Source organism: Genypterus blacodes, unplaced genomic scaffold (genome assembly GCF_046128005.1).
Source record: "Genypterus blacodes isolate CSIRO-AG114 ecotype Tasmania unplaced genomic scaffold, CSIRO-AGI_Gbla_v1 ptg000021l_1, whole genome shotgun sequence".
Taxonomy (NCBI): Eukaryota; Metazoa; Chordata; class Actinopteri; order Ophidiiformes; family Ophidiidae; genus Genypterus; species Genypterus blacodes.
The window spans coordinates 6,481,039-6,505,396 of record NW_027466834.1 but is presented as its reverse complement, the minus strand read 5'-3'; the positions used below and the strand labels follow the sequence as shown (position 1 = coordinate 6,505,396).

General features: G+C 40.6%; 1 protein-coding gene across 8 annotated transcripts; it reads left to right on the top strand.

The window, feature by feature from the left end:
• The first annotated feature begins 399 nt into the window (after window positions 1-399).
• On the top strand, window positions 400-24,315 carry chd2 (chromodomain helicase DNA binding protein 2). 8 transcript variants are annotated; one of them, XM_076142092.1, is made up of 39 exons: window positions 7,554-8,214; window positions 8,595-8,665; window positions 11,707-11,941; window positions 12,216-12,302; window positions 12,557-12,618; window positions 13,049-13,174; window positions 13,525-13,701; window positions 13,879-14,018; window positions 14,136-14,361; window positions 14,447-14,547; window positions 14,646-14,687; window positions 14,785-14,963; window positions 15,089-15,213; window positions 15,302-15,518; window positions 15,612-15,701; window positions 15,808-15,998; window positions 16,081-16,269; window positions 16,387-16,549; window positions 16,635-16,787; window positions 17,315-17,386; window positions 17,775-17,924; window positions 18,009-18,160; window positions 18,256-18,352; window positions 18,448-18,540; window positions 18,660-18,833; window positions 18,935-19,104; window positions 19,233-19,274; window positions 19,387-19,526; window positions 19,615-19,753; window positions 19,834-19,984; window positions 20,184-20,306; window positions 20,417-20,539; window positions 20,961-21,101; window positions 21,377-21,493; window positions 21,631-21,809; window positions 21,909-22,008; window positions 22,115-22,307; window positions 22,411-22,657; window positions 22,757-24,315. In XM_076142092.1, exons 2-39 carry the CDS (start codon window positions 8,604-8,606, stop codon window positions 23,031-23,033), a joined length of 5,445 nt encoding a protein of 1,814 aa, XP_075998207.1. In that variant the 5' UTR covers window positions 7,554-8,214; window positions 8,595-8,603; the 3' UTR covers window positions 23,034-24,315. The 8 variants fall into 8 exon arrangements, 6 of the variants coding, with proteins under 6 accessions (XP_075998209.1, XP_075998207.1, XP_075998206.1 ...); XM_076142091.1 differs by having other exon boundaries at window positions 8,554-8,665; XM_076142090.1 differs by having other exon boundaries at window positions 8,458-8,665.
• Window positions 24,316-24,358: the final 43 nt, after the last annotated feature.

The window sequence follows — 24,358 nt, the reverse complement described above, 5'->3', positions numbered from 1 at the left end:
TGTTAGCTATTTCATCCAGCTCTCCATTTCATTCTGTAGTCTATGTACATACATTAACTTCTAATTCTAACTAAAGTGAATGGCTTGTGGGGGGTGGTTAAAACCAGTACAGTATAATTATGGTACACTGTCATTTAAAAGGGTAGTGTGTTGTTGTGTGCGTGTTGTTGGTTTACACCTGTTACATTTACCTTTGGGGCTGAAACAATTTAGATCTTTAAAAGGATATTTCTAACGTAATTTTCCATTTTAGAAATGTATTGTACACAAAGCTAAAATGAATTGGCCACCCTAAAGCTCTTTAAATTGAGGATTTATAGCTTTAATCAGTTTTATAACACTGTTAACACCATATATTCGGATTTCAGGACAACATAAACAAAAGTATGTTACTTTAGGCTCCCTGGGAACTTGTGTTTTTTTTATATACTGTATGTGTTAGATAGACTAAACAAGGAATGGTTAATTCGAATTAAATGTTCTCACTCTCTGATAACAACAAAACATAACAGAATTGTGCAGTGAATGTTTGGGGCTTTGGCGATCTGGTTTTGGGTGGAAGTTCGAGAACAGAGAATATGGCGGGTATCAGGTACTACAGGAGAGGAAGTGGAGCTTGTGTTACGTTGAGAGCAAAGTGGGCAGAGCCGACGGAGAAGAAGAGCTCAGGCGGAGGGAGTCAGGCAGCCAGAGAGGAAGACACGCGTAGACGAGAGAGCAGCAAGGAAGAGGACAGACGGAACGATGCGGCCCGAACACCCAACCAAACGACCAAAACTGCACCAAAACACGACGCCGACCCCGGGAGATGAAGTGGGATAGTCATGGAAACTGGAAATGGGTAAGAAATCTAGAGTAATCGTACGTTAAAAGCTGTAAAAGCCGAGTCAGTCAGGGAGGCAATATGGTGGATAGAACGACTGTTGGACGCAGTGTTGTAAAAATGGCCATGGTGCTGTTAGCCAAGAATAAAGAAATCGGGTTTTAGAGTACAAATTGCATTAAATTGTGACATAGTGTAGCAGGATATGATGTTTAACACTCGTTTTTCGAGTTAACTTTGTTTTTATTTGGATAGACTCGTTTGTTTTCGATCTGTTTGGAGTTATTTCAACCTACGCATTTAATATTTGCTTTGTCCTTGAAAGGGCAAATGCCCTTGTCTGGTTTTTGTTCGACGAAAATCCACATAACAACATAATGTTTCGTTTTACAAATGGTGTGTTTGGACTGAACGACATCCAATCAAGTCTAATGACTCAAATTTTGTTTGTTTTCTCTAAATCCATTTTTGAACATTTTCATCGAATCTAATGTGGATAAATATACAATAAATGCATCCGTTTTTAGACATTCATGCCTCATACTGTGTTCAGGTTGTCTCTAAAAAGATTTCATCAAGGATTGGATGTGCAGGATTTGTAATTTTAAAATAGTTTGAAGAAATACAGACAAGTTGTAAAAATGCTCAAAATATTACCATCTGCAATATTTCCCATTTTGTAAGCATTATACATAACCTGAAGTGAATTTGTTTGACTGATAAAGAGTCCAAATGGCAGAAAAGCTTGAGTATACTTCGAAAAATAAAATAGGGTGTTGGCTTTTAACCCTTTGAGGTGCAGAATGGAGAAGTAAATTAAATGTTAAACCTTTATTTCGATTTTTCACGCTATACAAGATCTGCAAGACATGCAACGAGAGATATTAATGTTATAAAGCATCACTACATGTGAATCATGTTACACTGAGGAGATAGAAAATAATATTAAATTAATTAAAGAAAATCCTTGTAATATTGTGGTCTCTTGCCCAAGGTTGTTGATTTGTCCACACATTAATACAGTAACTACACATAAGCCAATATCACACATAGACAGACTTTTGTTCAAGATATTTGTAAGTTAATCTTTTAATTTTGAATCCAATGGATTAGTAGTGTACCACCCCACACAAAACAAAATGTCTTCTCCAGGCTCTTCACCGTAGTAGTTGTTTTATCCTGAACCATAATTTTAATGCCAAAGCCAAATGCAGTCCCTATTTGGCCACCAATCATGCAAAGAGGAAACATTTTTCCCATAAAATATGCAGCTGCATACTAATGGTCCTTTGCGAATATTGCAATTAGAACATATTTTTATAAACATTTTCTTAGACACATTTATAAAAGGTTCGGAAAACTTATGTTAAGTCTGTTAATGTTAATAAGAGACCATTTATGTGAGTGTAATTTGAGTATTATTTGTATTTTACAGGTAGTCCCTTTGATGTTTCTCAAACTGGGTCAGCGAAGAAAGTGGGTGATCTGACCAATGTGAAATGGTAGGTTTACTAAGGATTTTCGGCTGCAATTTCACATTTTTGTCGTTATTCAAATTTTTTGTTTATACTGCCACTTGCATGCAGCCAGTAGGGTGTGCTGTTTTCAACTCTTGTTCTTGCATTTTCCTATTTTAAAGGGTTGACATTTAATGACCAGAAAGCATGAAATGAAGGCTTGAAGTGGTCTGCACTGCAATGAGAACTTGTAAGTATATATATCTATATGTTCAAATATAATAAATAATTAAAGGTTCTCTGTGTGTCTTTAGTATATCCCCTCCATACAACAACACTCAGTTCTTATTCAAGTGGCGTCAGTCTCTTGCTTTTGCTTTCGCAATGTTATCAGCAGCTAAAATATTATTTTGGCCATCAAGGGCGGGGTTAGCAATCGTACCTTTAGAGGGTTACCTTCGCGTCTCCCGCAATTCGCCATTGAACTTCCTCTCTTACCTAACTTACTGTTAACAGAGAACGTAGCTTAACAGTATGATAAATCAAGTTAGCACCTTACCTACGGAAGTATTGCTAAAATAGGGTTTGGCTGTCTGCACTGGCCTACTCTCACCACTAGAGTTGTGTGACAAGAGATGCCATTATGCACCGTTACAATACAATCCTTGCTGTTAAGCTAACACACTACAAACATTTGTTACTGCATGCTATTCATACAATAGTGGTGGGTAAGGTGCTTAGTCAGGTGTACTTATTTGGTTTTGCAAGTGTCAAAGGGTAGTTATCTGATCAACATCCACACTTGCAGTGTTTTCTTGTTACGTTGTGCAAAGCACAAACTAATTATAATCAGAGCTGTGGACGGGACACCAAAACTGGCGATTGTCTGGATAATTAGCTGTGTCCCACAGTGAATCGCGCTACCATTTTCTGTCAGTTAGCCAGTTAGAACTCACTAGCCAGCTACTTTGGCTGTTTCTACAGACGAGGATGTTGACTATCTCACACTAATTGATTGTGCTTTGTGTTGCCATCATATGGGGCAATGATGGCACTGTGGAAAAGCACTCTGGAGGTCAACATGTGAAATGTAGAAGTAGAGACTGGGCCAGCCCTTTTGTTGTAATTGGTACCAGAGCGACTTTAAGCTGCTTTAAGTTTTTCGAGTCAACTTTTAAGTCATATTTTCTATGTATTTTTTGCATTGCTCTGAATTTGTCTTTGCTTTGTCATGTGTATAATCGGTGTTGCACAAGCTCATTAATCTATTTCTATGCTGCTGCCCATCGTTGGTCAAAAGTATGCAATCAGCTGCATTTAGTTTGCATGTCCCTTGGGTCCTTGGTGTTTGGCTCATTTGCATGCGCCTCCACCTCTAGAAAGTTGAACTAGCACTACAGCGCTTTATTGGAGTGGTTGAGGGTAGTGACTGCTGATGCCAGATGTGGACCCCCACTTGGTTTTTGGTCAGAGAGCATCCCTAACCCTGAATGTTAACTGAGGTGAAACTGTAGCACAGGGAAATTGAAAGGGGATAGTTATGATCCTTTTTCGGACATAGACCTGCCCTGCAGGCATGAGAGCTGTCCTAGTCCCCTAGTATAGGTAAGATAGCTTTGGAAAGCCTTACACCGAGTAGTTAGCCCCCTTACTCAGAGATGGTGCCTCAAAGCCTGTATGAATGAACGGAGCAGAAAACCAGTGAAAAATGTATAGTCTGTGCTGTCTGAGGCTGCTAAAAACAACTTTTATTTAATCCGCACCCGTTGGATTTGTATGACGTTGACTTTTTGTGGTGATATTTTTATTTTAGTTCACCTGAATCTTTTTGCTGTCTGAATCAAGACTTACTGAACACAGAATATTTCAGATAATTACTTCGGATCTTCAGAAAAATCTTGATTATTGTTGCCGGCAAGACAATAACTGATGATAAAAGCCATGACAATAATTGATGATAACCTGTTGCTAAAATGAAAAAAAAGTTCAATGTTTATTTTCCAGATTTGTAATAAAAGAAGTACAAATGACAATCATTTAAAAAATTATTTTCAATTTTCCTTAATTAAATGGAAACTTAAAACCACATAGAAAAGTCATGTTTCACTGACCTTATGGTTTAAGGTTTCTCATCTCTTGCACCCCTGTTGACTTCGACAGTGTTGTCAGGGTGCACGAAATACATCTCTGCAGCGAGGTTAGATCTTGAAGCACTGGATGCAAAAAATGTTGAAAAAACTATGAGTTCTTAGTCAGATTCCCAAGAGAACATAAATATACAGCACACCCAAAACAGGTTTCGGGCGGCCTCACATAGATTAACATTCAAAATCAGGTACAGTTCCTGCAGTGTTGAGTCACTGCATCAATATACTGTTCATATGATGTCTTAAACAAACATGAACCTTAAGCAACACAAACACCGTATCGCAGACGTCACAACAATACATTTCAAAACTGTTCGTCACACATTACTGATAAATCCACCATAGTTCTGGAGTCATATTGTACCAATGGTTCATGAAAAAAGAGGCCATCTGTAAATAATAGTCAAATTTGTTTCCCTATCACCCCTCATTAGATTTAGTATTGTCTATTGCACTCAGGGAAGTTGCTACTTTTCTACCTCGGTTCTCCATATTGTATAGTGGTTTGAAATGTATTTCGATAATGATATATATTTATCTACCTTTTAAAAAATATGTAATTCTGGCCAACAGTCCGTGCCTGCCATTAAATCGATTTTCTTAATCATAGAATTCAATCATTGTTATTTTTTTAAATAATTCTTAATGAGCAACTGCAAATAATTTTTCAGTGCCAACTTCAGGCTTGGAAAAGGTCAAAACATCTCACAACACGAACGGGGCATGCACAACAAAATTGTCACATCAAGTTACATTTCTGATTTGCGTTATGTTTGATTAAGAAATAGCATCCACTTTGGTTCCCACATTGATATTTCTCATGCACAGATCAAATGTACATTACCATGGATTTAATACAAGTTTCTTCATGTGTTGTACAGATGGCTGTACCTTGGAGTGGTGAAAGCTTTCAGGCTTTGAAAAAAAGAAGACAGCTCTGTAAGTTTTTCATGTTTATATTCGTGCTTTTCAAACCTGCAAGTTTATATGCTCCCAATCGTCCATGCGTAGATGTTGACAATAATTTGCGAGTATTTTCAATAGACATTATCCTACATTGTTTTCACGGTCAGTATGTGTTATATGTCACTAAATTAGAAAGTGATGAATTGGTATTCAAGGCCGGTCAAAGAAGTTGATATTAATTGGTAGATGAAGGTGCGGAAATAATGTCATCATGCTAGCTCTTGAGTAATGTTACTTATTTGGTAAATCCCTTGGTAAAAACTGAAATTTGAACTGTGGCTTTCTCATTAATGTCGTTAGTAAGTTTTGTGTGTACTTGGTATTCAGTGGAATAAGAAGGTATATTTGGTAGAATTTCGCTAGTTTGCTTTTTAGCCTGAGAAGCTGAAAACCTTATAGAACATAGTCAGTACTGCTTAAAATGTATTTTTCATAAATGCCTTTTTTGTAGTGTAGTATATGATTCTGAGTAATAGGTGTATAGCGTCAGTGTTTTCCAAGGGCTGTGTAACTGTTAATTGAGGATGATGTTCATCTGTTGTTCACCTGTCTCTGCTTTGCCGGCTCTGGTAGTCATTTTGGTGATTCACAGACAGTGTAGAGAACTGATCAAATTTTCATATAGGATTGTTTGCGCACATTCCAGTGTACTCTTGTTTTTTATTGAACTGTTATAGCTACATGTTTGTTGTTTTTTGGTTATGTTTTTCCAAGTTAGTTTTAACATAGTAGGTGACGTGGTTTAGTCTCTAGACGAAGCTCATGTTAAACCCCTGGTTGCTAGCAGATGAATCTTGTGTCGTTCACTTTGGTCACTTCAATTTTGCTGCTTAGTTTGAATTCTAAACTATTTCTCAATTTAGCCTACCGAAACAATTCAACACAATATATCATTATGATGACTTCTCTTATACTGCACTTCTCACTGTATTTGCGAACACTGATATTGAATAATGTCCATACTGCAACTTTTGATATTCTTCGGTAACTTGGGCGTTAAAAACATTTATCTAAGTGGACGTTGAGTAATCTTGATAAAGTGATGGCCAGTGTCAAGTTGAAGTAACATTGACTTCGAGCAGCAATTTTTGGAATTGACCATTGTTTCCTAGACAGTTTTGCTTTTAATATATCGTGGCAATACCTTTACGCAATGCTAGCTTGAGTAAGTGAGAGCTAGCCATGTATATTACCCAACAGTCATTTAATTCTTAGTCTCGTTTCGCATGTTTTCCTTTTAACTGATAGTGAATCATTATTCAGCTTCAGTTGCATTGTGGGCTTACAACTTTCCTTCTTTTTTATCCTATCAAGACCCATTCAACTGGATATTGCGTGGAAGTGGAAGCAACGTTTTTTAACGTGAAGATGGCAAGTCATTTGGCTGTTAGCCAAATTTTGACGAGATGAAACCTTTTTCTGATGGGATTTTCAACAATTGGATTTTTTGCTTTTTGACTACATGGACACGGAACCACTGGCTGTCCAGTGGACTTGAAAAAATTGCACTGATGTTACTGTCTGGGGATCGGCTTTGTACGTTTGATATTCAAATGTTGTTTTAAATAAAGTGTATGTCCTCTTATTTTTTTTCCTGAGCTTTTTTTCATTAGCTATTACGTATGCTAGGTAAGGACGCAAAAATTTTGAGACACCACCAATAAACCATTCAATCGCATGACCATTTCTGGCAGAAAATGGAATAGTAAAGTGGCGTCTAGAAATTCAGTTTTTTAATCCATATTGCAAATTATGTAGCTGACTTTGACGATTAAGACTTTGCCCACATAAATAAAAAAGAGTAGATGCGTTTGTTACGTACCATTATCGCAGAGCATCTTTGCCATCAACACTCTTTATAATGATTCATCAAATTAAATTAGGTCTCAAATATTTGATTAGTGGGAGTGATTAATCCGCACCACTGTGCCTCGATCTTGCCCATTTTTACATTTATACCTAATCGATCAAAGTAGTTCAAGAATTCACTTTTTTGTGTGGATTACATTACAAAGTTTAAAGAACATGATCTTAACTGAAATGGTTTCCAAAGCAATTCTAAAATGGCTTCTGGTTATCCTGTTTCCTGTCTAAACAGGAAGTGATGTAAAATGTCCAAAAACTATTTATATACTTGTACAGCCTTGGTATTCTTAAGTATTTGAGATGGGAGGAATTCATTTACTTTTGGGCTGTAATGTGAGGCCAAATTTATGAACGAGTGAATAAAAATGCCTTTTTAAACTATTAAAAGGGGTGGGACTTGAACATCACCTGAGTGTGGGGTAAATGGAAATAACGTCAATCAAAGGCAAAGCTTTCAGAGCCAGGAAGGAGCTCTACATGGCGGCTCAGCCTCGGGACGGCTGCTCTGGGCTTTCGTTTGTCCGTTTTCGTTCCTGTTTTAACCCTGAGACCGTTTTTTCTCGTGACAAATGAACATTTACGTTCGAATAATTGGATAATACGGAGTTTTGCGACGTTTTCTGTGGATTTTGGTCTGTTTTTCGCGACGAAGGAGCCGTCTGTGCTGGGCGAGTGCTCGTCGTTGTTTTCCACACAGGGCTCTGGCAGCCATGGCGCGCCTCCATTTTTAGTGTGCTGTGCTCGCCTCCGTCGCCCATGTCTGACAGCAGTAGAAGACTGTAAAGGCCTATCGCCTTTCTCTTCTAACTCTACTTTTTCTTATTTAACATTAAGTTATTATTATTTTACTCTTTTTTATTGTATTCGAATCGGATATATATTTAAAGTATCCGATACAGCGAACGTGAATCTATAACTTCATTTACAGACTACCACGTCTCTTCACATTGAATTGGTATGTTTACATTGTGTGTTGCATAAATAAGTTATATTCTCTTTCTTAAATCTTATTTTTCTAATCCGTCATCTGATGACGCAGTTACAATAAATTGCATGCGTCTCGATCCGTGGACAATTTCGAAAGCTAAGGCTGGACATTTAACTCATGGGAACTGCACCTGTCATTATCATAGTCGATTTAAATTAGCGATGTAAATGATGATAGTTATTTTTTTCCATTTAATGCTTTTTTCTTTAGTCGTGTCGCACCGCCTGGGTTTTTCCTGCCACCTGAGCAAAGGCAATCTTGTGGGACTTGTATGATAGTTCACGCTTCCTCCAACTTTTTTGACAGTATATACCTGGACTAAAACCCATCCTACTCAACAATTTTAGGATACAGCGATGATGAAGAATAAAGATAAAAAACAAGACGATGAAGGTTCGGCTCAAAGCAATGCATCCAGGTATGATCCTTTCACTTTTTTAACCGTTTTCACTTCTGTCTTGATTGTTTACCCTGTCAAGCATGGTTGGTCACCTGTGTATACATTTGCGACGTGGTTTTGATGTTCTGCATCAGTGTCATGGATGACCTTGCTATTGTTTAATAGCCACACCCTGATTTTCCTTCCATTTCTTACACTCAGTTTACAGTGGTCAGGCCTGTGTAAGACGCCATAAGATGCATGTGTAAGACCACAGGAAACCCATTTTGTCCTGGATTTTGATACCAATGATTTTTCACAAATGTTTTATGTCATATGGCCATAATGATATGTGACCTTGCCTTACTAATTGGTACTGCATTGCACCATTTTATCATCGTTGTTTGTTTTGTTTTTCTACAATACATTGCTATGTGTCACTTATGCTAAGAGATATCTGGCCTTTTGGTAAGAGTTAAATGTCAGACAGGCTTTGTGCAACGACTTGTTTGAGCAGAACTTGACATGCTTCTTGCTATTTTAACATTTCAATCCTCTACTTTCCATCTGAATATGTACTCAGAGTTTTGATATGTTATGGACTTTAAATGCAAAGTAAAACTTTCTCATCCTATGCTATCTGCAGAATAAATCTCCCTATCTCTTGCATAAGAATAACTGATATGTACAACTGTATTTTTAGGGTGAAAAGGTAAAACTTACATCACATACTTAATTGTGAAGCCATGTCATGGATGCTTGAACCTCCAGCCTTTCTATTTAGGGGAAACATGTTTCAATATAGCTTTTTGATGCCTATTTTAATTGGCTGATAGACTATAGTTATATCAAAACTATTGATTGAAATAGTGCCTTGCCCAAGAAGATAAGCATTCATTGCTATCCCCTATCTTTGTTCAACTTGCACTCTTAAGATAGTACCTTTAAGGGAAAAGTCATCATTTGCATTAATTGATGTCTGTTTAACACAATTGGTGCATGTGAATTATTCCAAGATGTGTTTACAGTGCTGTCTAGTTTTTGTTGACAAGCATCTGGTCCATGATTTTCATGTGATATTTTATAAAAAAAAAACATTTTTTGCAGGATTGCCTTTCTTCCCACAGACATGCTTAATATTTGCAATGGTGAATTTATTACCCAAGCTTAGATGTGTGTGTATATGATTTACCTTTCAAGATCAGGTGGAAATATTTCATATTCATCAATAAAGACATGTTTTTAAAAACTAATATCAAATTATTTGCATGCATGATGTTTAGGAAATTGGAGATGTTTGTGTTCAGCAAAACCCAGAAACCTCAAGTGGCTAGGCATAAGTCTCAATAGGCGTTTTTATAGAAAATGAAGTGTATGGCCTCACTTAAGATTGAAAATGCTGCCATGTGCTAAATTAATTGTGACACAATCTGTGTGCAAGGGCATGCTCTCTCTGTGTGTCTGTAGATAAATACACAGAAAGTTGGATGCAAATGCCGCGTAGTACCCCTTGCTTCTGCAGACTAAATGCCACACTACAGAAGGTCACTTTCACAGTTGTAGTTTTTGTTGTGTTTTTCCATGGCAGCCATCTTAGTGTTAGCTCTGAGTAAAACATGTCCCATTTCACTTATGATAGCATAACCCCTTCATACTTGTAAATGACTACAGGAAAATTGCACAGAAGCGAAAGGGGGACAGAAAATGTGATGATATTGTTCAAAATTATGTCCTCTTAAATGAGATAACACTTGTGCTCCTGTGTCACAAAATGGCCTTTGCTTTGTGTGTCCAGCTTGCACACTTATCTGTATAAAAACACGGCTCAGAACTACAGGGAGGAGGAACAGGAAGAGTTAAGACCTTCCAGACTCGCACACGGAGCTGCCATAGGCTAGGATTTCACATAGCAACCCCTCAGCCAATAGCAATTGTTTGTGCTCAACATGTCCCGCCTTCCTTTGACCCCCCTCCAGAAACGGAAAACAACTTTGTACTTCCGGGGTTGTCAGTCATTGCAGCTGCGCTAGAGACTCATTACGAATATCTATGTTTCATTACCTATGAAACACAGATAAAGATATTATTCCGTTTATACACTGATAAATGTTACCAACCAGCGTTATTTATGTAGTCCGTGAGCAATGTCATACAGGAAATGTTCTCTGTTTCTACAAAAAACTCAAATGAGCAGAACTTCCATATAACTGTCCAGGTATTCATTGATCAACAACATAGGAAATAAATAAATAATATTGGCGATGCCCTTGTATGCCCGTTTTAACTTCGAAGGACAAACATCGATGTTCTCCAGTTGATCGCATACGGCTGTGTGTCTGCGGAGCTATTCTTAATGTGTATAGCGCCCTCATCTGTGCAGACTTGGTACTGCGTGCACAAAAGGCCACACAACTCTGAATTCAGACTACACTTCTCAATAAATGATGTAATGATTAAGTCTTTACACATTTGTTTCCATGCTATCATTTTTCAATGGTTAGCTTTATGTTATGGTTATGGTATTGGTTACCAACACTAGTCGAAGTTATACAGTATTGTTTAGCATTTATTTTTAACAAAAAGGTCTTAATTCATTCAGGGATTTTTCTTCTTCTAATAAAGGCTACAGATGTGTTTGTTTCTTGATGATTGTCAATATAGCATGTCCATGAATTAAATCAACGAACATAAATATCATTATTTAATACAAATCTAATTAACTTTTATAGCCCAATGCGTGGAAGAAACTGTATGGAAAAGGCTTTGTACTTTTTAAATTAAGGGTTTGCTCTTGTTGCAGTAAAGAGGTATGGACATATAGGGTTTGAATGAAGGTATTTATAGTACTGTGAAGCCGAGTAAGGAATTTGGTGTTTGATGTAACAAGGTTTCTGTTTCAGCTGAGTGCCATTGCTTACTTGGGTAACTCAAAGGGTTTTCTCATGTCTTAAACAGGTTTTCACCTTTAGATTGAATGAAATGTGTTTCTAATTTAGCCCAACTGTCATTTGAAAAATGATTTGAAAGACAACACACTCACTGTAAAAATCAAAGGAATGAACATTTTCTTGTTCCCATAGCAATTCTGCTTCAGAAGAATCCAACCACTCTGCTTCGGAGTCTGGAAGTCAGTCAGAGAGCGAACATGGCAGTGAAAGGAGGAGATCCCACAACTCTGAATCCAACAGCTCCTCAGAATCAGAAAGCCACTCAGGATCAGAGAGTGGGTCAACTGAATCCAAATCCCAGCAAGCCGCTGCAGAAGTCAAAGACAAACCAGTTAGAAAGAAGGAGCGTCTGGCAGATGTTAAAAAGGTAAATGTCGCAAAACTCCAGTGAGGCGATTAAGTCTCCCTGGTGACTTAATATTTCTGATGCAGATTTCAGGCTTCCCATCTCTGATGATTGACATTGAGCTAAGCTCATTTTGAAATCAGGCTCTTGATCTGATTATGAAGATTGGACCACCTGTAAATTTATCCTCAGTTGTGCAACAGTTGCTTAATTCATTCTGTTGTGTCAGTTATGCTAAATTATCTAGACAGAGATACAGAATGTTAGAGGCTGAGTCATTGCTCTCCAATTACAGATGTGGGAAGAACATCCAGATGTGTATGGGGTCAGGAGGTCAAACCGCAGTAGACAAGAGCCGGCTCGCTTAAACGTTGGTGCTGGGGTAAGGAGATGTAAATAAGTTTGAAGACTGCATGGAAAAAGAAATATCCCAACAATATTGCTAAATAACAAAGAAACCGTGATGATATGGTGCAAGGCCTGGTACTGCAGAAACTGGTCACATCTACTGGAACTCATCAGCTCACAGAAGCGAAACTGTGGTGCCATCTAGTGGATATTGTGTAACCGTACTGTCATTTGAATTTCATTCAGTGAGGCTTACATTGTGTTATCTGCTGCGATGACTCTTTGCAGGGTAGCAGTGACTCAGATAATGAAAGTCCTAAGAGAAAATCAACACGAGCCAAAAAAAAAGAGTGAGTATCGGGGTTAGAAACATCTCAGTGGGTTTTTTTTTTGTCAGTATTTCATCATGTTCATTTATTTCAGTAGTACCATGTTGAAGTGAGCACTGTTGTTAGTGGGAATTTATAATTTCAAACTTTTGTATCAATGTCTGTATCATTGTTTTTCTACATCCGTTCATATTGTGGTTCATGTAGTACTTGTTTCTAAATGGGTATCTGTTTGTTCCACATGGGCTATAAATGGACAAACTTAGTTCCAGTTAGACAGCCAGGTGATGGTCAACATCTACAATAAATTTGATTGGTCAGATCCATGGCTTACCCCTGATCAAACTGGGTCGTTCTGGAACACCCCATGGCCAGTATTTGATGAAAGTAAAAATTGGTTATAGCAATGGTGGACCTCGAAGGTGAACTTCTGGTATTTCTTTGTTGTAAGAAGTATCTGGAAAAGTGATGACTCAAATGATGACGAGGAGGAGGAGGATGATGAGGAGGAATCCGGCAGTACAGACAGTGAGCAGGAAGACAAAAAAGTTAGATCCAGACGGCTTCCTGCTAGAAGGTAAGAGTGTAGCAAACCCTGGCAATCAGACAGCTACCCACTCATCTTGATTCATGCTATATTGTTTGTGATCATTGCTCAGTTACATTTTCCTCTTCCTTTTTATTCCCAAGTATGTACGGTAATACTGCAGTCTGATGTAGTGCCAAAAGTGTCCCTTGAATGACATTCAGTGACACTTAACATTTATTTTTTATTGTAAACCTGGCTACAGTTCTGTCATTAGCCAGCAGCTGCAGTTTGACAATCAGTTGCTGCATGAGCAGAAAGTACAATGTTCGAGGTAATGATCCAGACATCTGGTCCATTATCTAATCGTGCGTTTCTTTGCTGAACGTGATGTTTTGCAGACCTCAGACCAAATCGTCAGCAGTCAAAAAGCAGCTGTCTCAAAAGGGAAGAAAGACAAGGAAACAGGATTCATCTGCTGAAGAAGACGACGACGATGATGAGGACGATGATGAGGAGGAGGAGGATGACACTCCAAAGAGACAGACTCGAAGAAGGGGAGCAACACAGGTCAAAAGGTACATTTGCGTCTTTTTGTTTTTTTCCAACTCTATTTTTTAAAAGTGGAAGTTAAGAAGCTGTTCAGGGTCACAGTTTGTGTGTTTTATGTATCGACCACATCAGCAGTTTCAGGATTGGCCTGTGAGTGGTGACACTTAACCCATTATCTCCTGCCTTTCTCTCCTGTGTTTCAGTTACAAAGAGGACCAACACGACTTTGAAACAGACTCTGATGACCTCATTGAAATGACAGGTGATGCCGGCGAGGAACAACAGGACGACGACAGTGAGACCATAGAAAAAGTTATGGACACGAGGACAAGCAAGAAAGGAGGTGATGCATTCTCACTCCGAATTTGTATCTAACCAGCTGGTAAACCTGCATATGTACGATATACTTTACTTCAAATGCACACAATCTGAAAGTCAGCTGTTGTATTTCCCGTTGTAGCTACTGGGGCTTCCACTACTATCTATGCTGTAGAGGAAAACGGGGACCCAAGTGAAGGCTTTGACCCCGAGAACGATGAGGGCGAGACTCAGTATCTGATCAAGTGGAAGGGCTGGTCCTACATCCACGGTACATGGGAAAGCATGGACTCCCTGATACAGCAAAAGGTGAAAGGTCTAAAGAAGCTGGACAACTACATAAAGAAGAACGATGAGCTCAATTCATGGTGAGGACCTTTAATTATTATGGTATCAAAGAAAAATGCACACCTTTTAAATATTTAGACATTACATCCTGATCTTTATTTGTAGGTTGAGAAAGGCGTCGCCTGAGGATGTAGAATATCACAACTGCCAACAGGAGCTCACTGCTGACTTGAGCAAGCAGTTCCTATTTGTGGAGCGAGTCACCGGTATAACCTCATTCACCTTAATTTACTGTTTGTTTGTTTTTAAAGCAAAGTAGCACGTTTCTTTCAATGTGTTTTCTTAAAATTATTTTTGTCCACAGCTACAAAATCGGGAAAGACACCGGGATCCGTCGACTTCCCCTGTGAGTCACTTTTTTAGTTGATCACCTTTGCTGTGTCAGTTTTTCTTCTTATTGCTACGGCTGTGTACTTATTTGTCTGTGTGTTAATGAACAACAGCTCACAGTCACAAGACACCGTTGTCCAATGAGCCGGAGTATCTATGCAAGTGGATGGGTTTGCCGTATTCAGAGTGCAGCTGGGAAGACGGAGCCTTGGTTAGGAAGAAGTTTGGACCCTGCATAGATAGCTTCGACACCCGAAACTCCACCAAAACCGTTCCCTCTAAAGACTGCAAAGTAAGAGACAAAGAAGAAGGAATTGTTATCTCCTCCCTTTGAAAATGGAATTAATGGAACGTCTTCTTCAGTTGTTTGATCTGTGACGTTGCAGTAATGGGAATGTTTTCTGACTCTGACTGCAGGTGTTGAAGCAAAGGCCAAGATTTGTTCCCCTGAAGAAACAGCCAACCTATATTGGAGATGAAAACCTCGTGTTGAGAGATTACCAGCTGGCTGGATTGAACTGGTTGGCTCACTCCTGGTGCAGGTACAAATCCAGTCCTCTTTACATGTGTTACTGTGTCTAAAAGAATGTTACATGAACAATGCGCTTTATTTCCTGTTATCTTTCTCAGGTGCAATAGTGTTATTCTTGCTGATGAGATGGGATTGGGAAAGACCATCCAGACCATCTCCTTCCTGTCGTACCTGTTCCACCAGCATCAGCTCTACGGTCCCTTCCTGCTGGTGGTGCCCCTGTCCACGCTCACCTCCTGGCAGAGGGAGTTCGCTAACTGGGCCCCAGACATGAATGTGGTGGTCTACCTCGGTGATGTCATGAGCAGGAAAACGGTACGACGGAATGCCAAGAGGCGCTTCTGTTGGGATATCGCCACAGATGGATAGATGCATTGACAATATTTTGCTGCGTGTCTCTCTGAACAGATCCGTGACTATGAGTGGGTGAACCATCAAACGAAAAGAATCCGCTTCAATGCGCTTTTAACCACTTACGAGATTGTACTTAAAGACAAGGTGGGTGAAAAGTGTTTTCTTTGAGGTTCTGTTTTTCTTTTTATTACACACCATTGGCTCATGCTCTTTTCAATTTGAGAGTTAATACATCACAATTTAACTCCAGGGGGTTCTTGGGAACATCAACTGGGCATTTCTGGGTGTGGACGAAGCGCACAGACTGAAGAACGATGACTCTCTACTGTATAAATCTTTAATGGAGTTCAGGTCCAACCACAGGCTCCTCATTACTGGCACTCCACTGCAGAACTCCCTCAAAGAGCTTTGGTCACTCTTGCACTTCCTCATGCCTGACAAGTATGTCTTCATTTCGACGTCCAGTATGATATTGCTGCATAAATAACAAACTTACCAATGAGTAATTTTCTTCACAATGCAGGTTCCATTCTTGGGAAGATTTTGAGGACGAACACGGGAAAGGACGGGAAAACGGATACCAGAGCCTTCATAAAGTCCTTGAGCCGTTCCTTCTCCGGCGCGTCAAGAAAGATGTGGAAAAATCTCTGCCTGCCAAAGTGGAACAGATCCTCCGTGTAGACATGTCTGCCCAACAGAGACAATTCTACAAGTAGGATTTGTTTACTCCTTCCATCACATCTGATTTTTCACATCAACCACACGAGCCGTAGTGTAAGGTGTTGCATATTGCTTCATATTGTCTTTATTCGTTCTCGTATTCTGCCAGGTGGATTTTAACCAGGAACTACAAAGCTCTCTCCAAGGGCACCCGAGGCAGCTCCTCCGGCTTCCTGAACATCGTCATGGAGCTGAAAAAGTGCTGCAACCACATCTTCCTGATTAAACATCCAGAAGATGGAGACAGTGAAACCCAACAGGAGCACATGCTGGTAAGAGTCCTAATGAGCCCTTGGAAGCTTCCAGCAGTGAAACAGGTGAATAACAGCTTTGACATTCTGACTTTGCATTTCACAGAGTCTAGTCAGAGGCAGTGGGAAGCTGGTGCTGCTGGACAAACTGTTGACCAGACTCAGGGAGCGAGGCAACAGAGTCCTGATCTTCTCCCAGATGGTCAGGATGTTGGACCTTCTGGCTGAGTATCTTGCCAAGAAGCGCTACCCTTTCCAAGTAAGATTTGCTGATGTCCAGGGCTCCGTTCAGAGTCTATTCAACCCACAGAGAAAATGAGACACTAAAGCACTATTTGGACGGTAAATAGTTCTCAGGGGGACATGTGCGAAAATCGCATTTACTCTTCTGTGATAGATCTTGATAGTGTTAATGCCTTCGCAATGTTTTTAGGCAGACGGATTAAACACTGTTGTTGTTGTCACTGAAGGGGTTTTCGGGGGTGATGGTGGTGGTGGGAGGCGGTTGACACAGATGATGGAAGGATCGGGTGTCAGTGTTGTGGAAAACACGTGGTCAGGCCAGGTTGAGAGTTTATGTGGTTATTTATATCAAGTTATTTTCTGCCGCAGACAAGCAGGTCTCATGCAAGAAGCTCAGCTTGTGATTGCTGACGTTAATCATGCCTAATATGATCCTTCACAAAGCTAGTCAGGCTACAGTGGCACGTACAGCCCACAGATGCCAATGTTGAGGATGAACGTCCGGTAAAGTTTAACATCTCTTTTCGCCTCTCTCCCCTTCAGCGGCTGGATGGTTCCATAAAGGGAGAAATCAGAAAGCAAGCACTCGACCACTTTAATGCCGAAGGCTCTGAGGTATGTATGCCAAAGACTTTGCATAGCTAATTGAGGTCCATGGATATCAAGTCTGAAAATGTGACCTGGCATTGAAGCTGCTGTTAAATTAAGCTTCTACGTGATTATTATTCTTAACCCTAAATGTATTTTCATATTCACTAAACTGCTAATTTGTTTCGTGGTTAGGACACAGTGATGATTCTTTATTGATAAACATACAGTTTGTAGGTTTACTACTATACACACACATTATCTTGTGAAGTGTACAATGTGTCAGTTATTCAATAATTAATACTGCCCCTGTTTTGGTCTCAGAATTTCCAGGCATATTCTCTGTTGCTGATACTTGCTGAGGTTTATCACTGGTTGAGTTCTGTCCCAATAAACTCTTTTGTCTCTATTCTAGGATTTCTGCTTCCTGTTGTCTACCAGAGCTGGAGGTTTGGGGATAAACTTGGCCTCAGCAGACACCGTAGTCATTTTTGACTCTGACTGGAACCCGCAAAACGACCTACAGGCACAAGCCAGAGCTCACAGGATTGGCCAGAAGAAACAGGTCAGCCATGGCTCCTAGTGAAGACTTACAGCATAGATGCTGCAAAAATGTAAGGATTTTAAGAAAAACTCTTTGCTTTTTTAGGTGAATATATATCGACTGGTCACCAAAGGAACTGTGGAGGAGGACATCATTGAGAGGGCCAAGAAGAAGATGGTTTTAGACCATCTCGTCATTCAGAGAATGGACACAACTGGTAGAACTGTACTGGACAGCAACTCAGCAACCACCACAAAGTGAGTAAGATTTATGAAATTGGATATTGATTTTAGTTAATACACTTAAAAAAACAGAACATTCCATGTTCTTAATGTTGCTTTGTTTATTCCAGTTCAAATCCATTTAACAAAGAAGAGTTGACTGCCATCCTGAAGTTTGGTGCAGAGGATCTTTTCAAAGAGGCAGAAGGAGAGGAGGCTGAACCGCAGGTATTACTACAAGTAAACTGTCTCATGTCCACTGAAAATTTTGATGCATATATATATTTCGGGCTTTGAACAAGTATTTGTTTCTTTTCTTTTAGGAAATGGATATCGATGAGATCCTTAGGTTGGCTGAAACAAGAGAAAGTGACCAGGGCTCAAGTGCCACAGATGAGCTTCTGTCTCAGTTCAAGGTGCCCATCAGATGTTTTTATCATTGAGTTATGGTTAAGTATTAAAACACCTGCTCAGTCACTGATCTCTCTTTCAACTTCAAATCCATTCCTTTCTTCCTCTGTGGTTATTGCTGCAGGTGGCCAATTTCTCAAGCATGGAAGAGAGCACTCCAGAGCTTGAGGAGAAGACCCCGCGGGATTGGGATGATTTAATCCCAGAGGAGCAGCGCCGCAAATATGAGGAGGAGGAGAAGCAGCGGGAGATGGAGGACATCTTCATGCTGCCCAGAAGCAGGAGCTCCAACAAGAGGGTAAGAGTAACTTGACTTGACCACCTCAGGGCAACAAAGAGATGTCTGGAAAGTTTCCAATCGAGTTTCTTATCGGTTCCTCTGCTTGCCGTGTTTTACAGGCTCGAGCCAATGACAGCGATAGCGATGTGGGCTCCAAGCTGAAGCACCACTCCTCAGGCTCTGAGAGCGAGACGGACGACAGTGATGATGACAAGAAGCCGAAGAAGAGAGGCAGACCAAGAGCCCGCAAAAACAACGTGGAGGGTTTCACTGACGCAGAGATCCGCAGGTAAATATTTTGTCTGCAGTTTTTGTCTTTGGTACTTTGTATCACAGTGATGATGTGCTGCAGTTGTTTAAATGAGAATGCCGTGCTTTCATGAACACAATTACAAATGTCTTCTTAATCCTTAACAGGTTCATTAAGGCGTACAAGAAATTTGGATCTCCACTTGAAAGGTAAATGATGATAGATGGATAATTTGATCTTTAAACATATGAAACAATATGATCGTGCTGTGAGTTTAAAGTACTTCAGACTGCAGATAAATGCTCTTTTTTTTATTGCCAGGTTGGAGGCAATTGCCCGAGACTCTGAGCTGGTGGACAAATCTATAGCAGACCTGAAGAGACTGGGAGAACTGATTCATACCAGTTGTGCAGCTGCAGTGCAGGAACATGAGGAGCACCTCAAAGAGAATCCACAGGAAGGTGTGTTGGTGTTTTTGGGATACTTATTTCTTTTTTTTAAACTCGCAGTAGTTTCCAGGTCTAAACTTAGCTTTTTCCATGATTCCAGCCAAAGGTCCTGGTAAACGCAGAGGAATTAATATCAAGATCTCAGGGGTGCAAGTCAATGCCAAGTCCATTATCCAGCACGAGGAAGAGTTTGAACCCCTGCATAAAGCTGTGCCATCCAATCCTGCAGAGAGAAACAAGTGAGCTTACCCCGCTGTTGCTACTGATCAGAATATGTTCAGAAAAGTCCAGTTGTGTTAGAATGTACTCCTATCCACAGGTTTCAGCTGACTTGCAGGGTGAAGATAGCCCACTTTGATGTAGACTGGGATCTGCAGGATGACATTCAGCTCTTGCTTGGCATCTACGAGCACGGGTTCAGCAACTGGGATCTGATCAAGACCGATTCTGACCTCAAGCTGGCTGATAAGGTAAATGTCTGATATCTGCCACGGTTTTAGAATACTGCCTCCACTACTCAGAGGACAAATCGTCTTGATTCTCATTAGTGTTTGGTTATTAACAGCCTTATTGGGCTTGTTAAGAACATTTTTCAATATTTTACAGTTTTGGTACAGTTACAGTTTCAAGATCATTGAAGCCGTCTAACAATCACTTACCTATGCACAGATTCTCCTGGATGACCCAATCAAGAAGCCTCAGGCCAAACAGCTACAGGCACGAGGAGAGTACCTTCTCAAGTTGCTGAAAAAGGAACAAGACACTACAGACCAGTCCAAAACAGGAGAGGAGGTACAATATACGGCTATTATTAAGCAACTTGTCCATAGGGGTTTTAATCACATCAATATGGCACATTTTGCTCATCCCAACATAGTGACATCCAGTCTCTCCCTCCACAGGTCAAAGTGAAGAAGAGGAAACCTCGGGCGAAAAAGGACAGCAAGGTTTCCAAGGATGAGCAAGGCAACGACATCTCCTCCCCCCGCCTGTCGGACAACCCATCAGAGGAGGGCGAGGTCAAGGTGAGATAATGATGTCACTGCTGCTCAATTACGCCTCCTCCTGAGACGCTGTGGCGGTCATGTGACGGCTCTGCAGGTAGTTAGGTGGTGCTGTTGTGGCTGACATGTAGAATGTTCCCCGGGTGCGACATAAAGAGACCAATCTGCTTGGTACACTTTGTATTTTGTGATATAACAAAGCAATTTCCAGTGTAAATCTTCTCAATACACCACTCTGCCTGATGGTGCCGACATTTCCTTATAGTGTTGTAGTGGTGAAGCTGTAGGGATCTGTGGCGTAACCACAGCAACAGGGAGCAGAAGTCTCATTCAGCCTCTATTTGAAGATAATGGTATATTATCCCGAATCCCTGTTCTTCCATTACCGAGTGACCTGCTTGTTATATGGCGTAACACTTTGTCTTTTCTCTGGGTCGAGCAGGATGATGGAACCGAGAAGTCCCCTGCCAAGAAGAGACAAAAGAAAAAGGACAACAAAGAAAACAAAGAGAAACAAGGAACTCCTAAGAAAGAGAAGGAAGGGGACAAAGACAAAAAGGGTGCCAAGCCCAGAAAAGAGAAGGTACATAACTTACAAATTTAACATGGTGTACATGCTTTGTTCAGATTTACTTTTACAAGCAATTAATGCGACTCCGAGCTTCCTCTTTAACAGAACACTTTGTAAAGCAAATGAGGATCATTTATTATAGATTTGGATGTCCAGAATGTTTAAAATGTCCTGATTTTCTTTGATTTGCTGCATGCCACTACATGTATAAACATTAAACTAAATGAGCCCCAGCCTGTGTTTGTTTACAGTGTGAGTGGTTAATGAGTGTTAATTTTAATTAACAGGCTAAAGGAGCCAAAGGGAAAAAGCCCCAAGGCCCAGTTCACATCACCGCCGGGTCTGATCCTGTTCCCATTGAAGGAAAGGAGGACGATGAACTGGACCAGGAGACTTTCAGTATTGTGAGTTTGCTCCCATAAATCTCATGCAGAGTCACCGTGTGATCAAAACACAATTGCCTATAAATGTAACCAATAAACATTTACAGTTTTATTAGGAGCAGGTGGTGGTTAGCAGTAATCCAGTTGTTTGTGTCCAGTGTAAGGAGCGCATGAGGCCGGTGAAAAAGGCCCTGAAGCAGCTGGACAAACCTGACGAGGGCCTGTCTGACCAGGAACAGCTCCAGCACACACGCACATGCCTACTGAAGATCGGAGATCGGATCACAGAGTGCCTTAAAGCCTACAATGACCCCGAACATGTCAAAACGTGGCGAAGGTAAGATGAGGATTAGACACGCATATCTTTGTGAGAATAATCACGGTGGCTCCCTGCTTAAGTGCGCTTATAATTATTCTCAATCCTTTTTTTTGGCAGAAACCTCTGGATTTTTGTGTCAAAGTTTACAGAGTTTGGTGCAAGGAAGCTTCACAAGCTTTATAAGATGGCACAGAAGAAGCGCTCACACGAGGAAGAGGTAAGTTGTTCTGAATTCACACCCTAACACACTGGGTTTGGAGAGTTATTACGTGAGTGGGAGCTCTGATAACAAAAATGCTCACATTGCTTTGTGACATTTTCAGAAGGAGCAGAAGAAGAAGGAGGACGCTTCAGGGAGGGGAAAGCCTTTCAGACCAGAAGCCTCAGGGTCCAGCCGAGACTCCACAGGAACACAGCCAGCCTCCAAGTCCATGTCTCACCCTGGTCAGCCGGGTCCCCACGGACACCACAGGGAACCGTACAACATGTCCAACAAGAGGCACTTTGGTAATGATGGTACGTGCAGATGGATGAACGAGTTGAGAGAGACTATGAATGTAAATATTTCAAACCTTCAGATTATGATGAATAACATATCAATAATCATATTACATTACAGACAGAGGAGATTGGCAGAGGGACCGCAAGTACAATTACCCAGGAAATAGCAACCAATCATGGCAAGGAGATCGTCACCATGCTTACGAGCCCCATCGCTATAAGGATCACTATAATGATCGACGTCCCCATGGAGATTCTTATCGAAGCTCAGGCAATTACCGCAACAGTAGCTCCCCTCGGAAACGGCCATATGAGCAGTACAGCAATGACCGAGACCACAGGGGTCATCGGCCCTATTATGACAGGTGAGAGCCAATCAAAGGTCATGCTTGTGTGTCCATCAAAATCTACAATGACGGTGAACATGGCCTCATGTTAATGCATTGATATGGATGACATTTCAGGCACCCAGACCCCAAAAGGAGACGTCCTGATGACTTCCGTCCAAATTACCACCAGGGGAGAGATGGTCCTCTTCAGGACTTCAGGAGGATGCCAGACCACCGGCCACCGGGTCCACCCGGGCCTGACCACTACAGGCCCTTCCACCCTGACAAACCACCTCCGCTTATGGACCCTCGCTCCCCGCAGGGTCAGAAGTCTCCCCAGGACTCCCGCTCGCCACCAGAGCGACCTGTAGAGCCCAGTACAGACCCAAACTGGAACAACAGGAAAACATAAGGTAAGCTAGTCTGGACTACAGACTGATCCATTTGTCCAGGGTCAAAGACATGCTGCTGATAGACACGTGTGGAAGCCAATCATAAGCTCACAGATGTAAAGGGAATCACAAGGTTCCCTATTTACCAGCAAAACCAAACTATTTTGCTCCCAGTGACGGTGGCTGTGATTCGCGCTCTGAAGCAGGAAGTGGGTTTCCTCTGATCATCCTCTGATGATTGAAACAAGCTGAAGTGAATTGACTTGATCAGTCCATGTTAAGACTGCGTGAAATGCCTCTGGATGCTTAGTCCCATGGACTATTTTGAAAGGAAAATGTAGGATATAAGAACTGATCTCAATCCTAGAAGTGCCTGAAGGTTTTGGCCTTTTTGAACGGTAAACGTAAGGGATCATTCCCAAAGGAACCATCACATGGACAGCATTATTTTTGTGTTTAGCTTTAAAGTCTTGCAAATGATGTCATTGGAAAAATACAATGAATGTGTACTGCGTGATCATCTGCACCTTCAGATGTTTATCTTATGTAGCTGAACAGTATCAACAGCGTGACAATTCTGGTTCAAATGGTGATGTAATAGGACGGTGAAATGCCCAAATATGGAACGTGTCAGTAGAAGAGGTTTTAGCAGACGCATCTCCCGCGTGCGTGTACAGATGATCAGTGTCTGTAATTGTATACCTGTATAAATCACAACACTCCTCTTTGTTAGAACCACTTTCCTCTGTCTAGGCCCAATGCAATGAAAGATCTGTATGCAGTATTTATTCAAGTAACAGTGCTAAGGATTAAAACACTAAAATCACTCCTTTATTTTTGCCATTCAGTATTAATGATAGTATGATTCAGAAATGGTACTTCAGTAGATTCATTTCTTCATGTGCAAATATGTGAAAATACTATAGAAAAAAACACTTTATTTCTGAATCAACGATTTATTTGATATCATTGTTTCTGATTGATGTTCATGACCTTTTGACATTCTCTTCCTGTGCCAAATCTGACACTGATTCTCCTCTGGAGCCCACCATGTTGTTTTCTCTCCCCTACTTTGGATCGATTTTTGTCATGCTTCTCTGTTTGTGCCTTATTTATGTCTGTTCTCATACTGTATATTGGTTTGTGTGCAGTACTGGGGTTTAATGCAGGCAGGAAGTAGTATTAAACAGTAACTTGAGATTTCTCTGACAGGTGAAATTGTGTAATTCAGTGTGAACTAGTGAAGGGACCACTTAATCTGGCTGTTATGTGGTTCTGCGATTTCCAAATGAGATCAATGATTCGAGGAGGAATATAAATGGTAATATATTAGAAATCACATTGT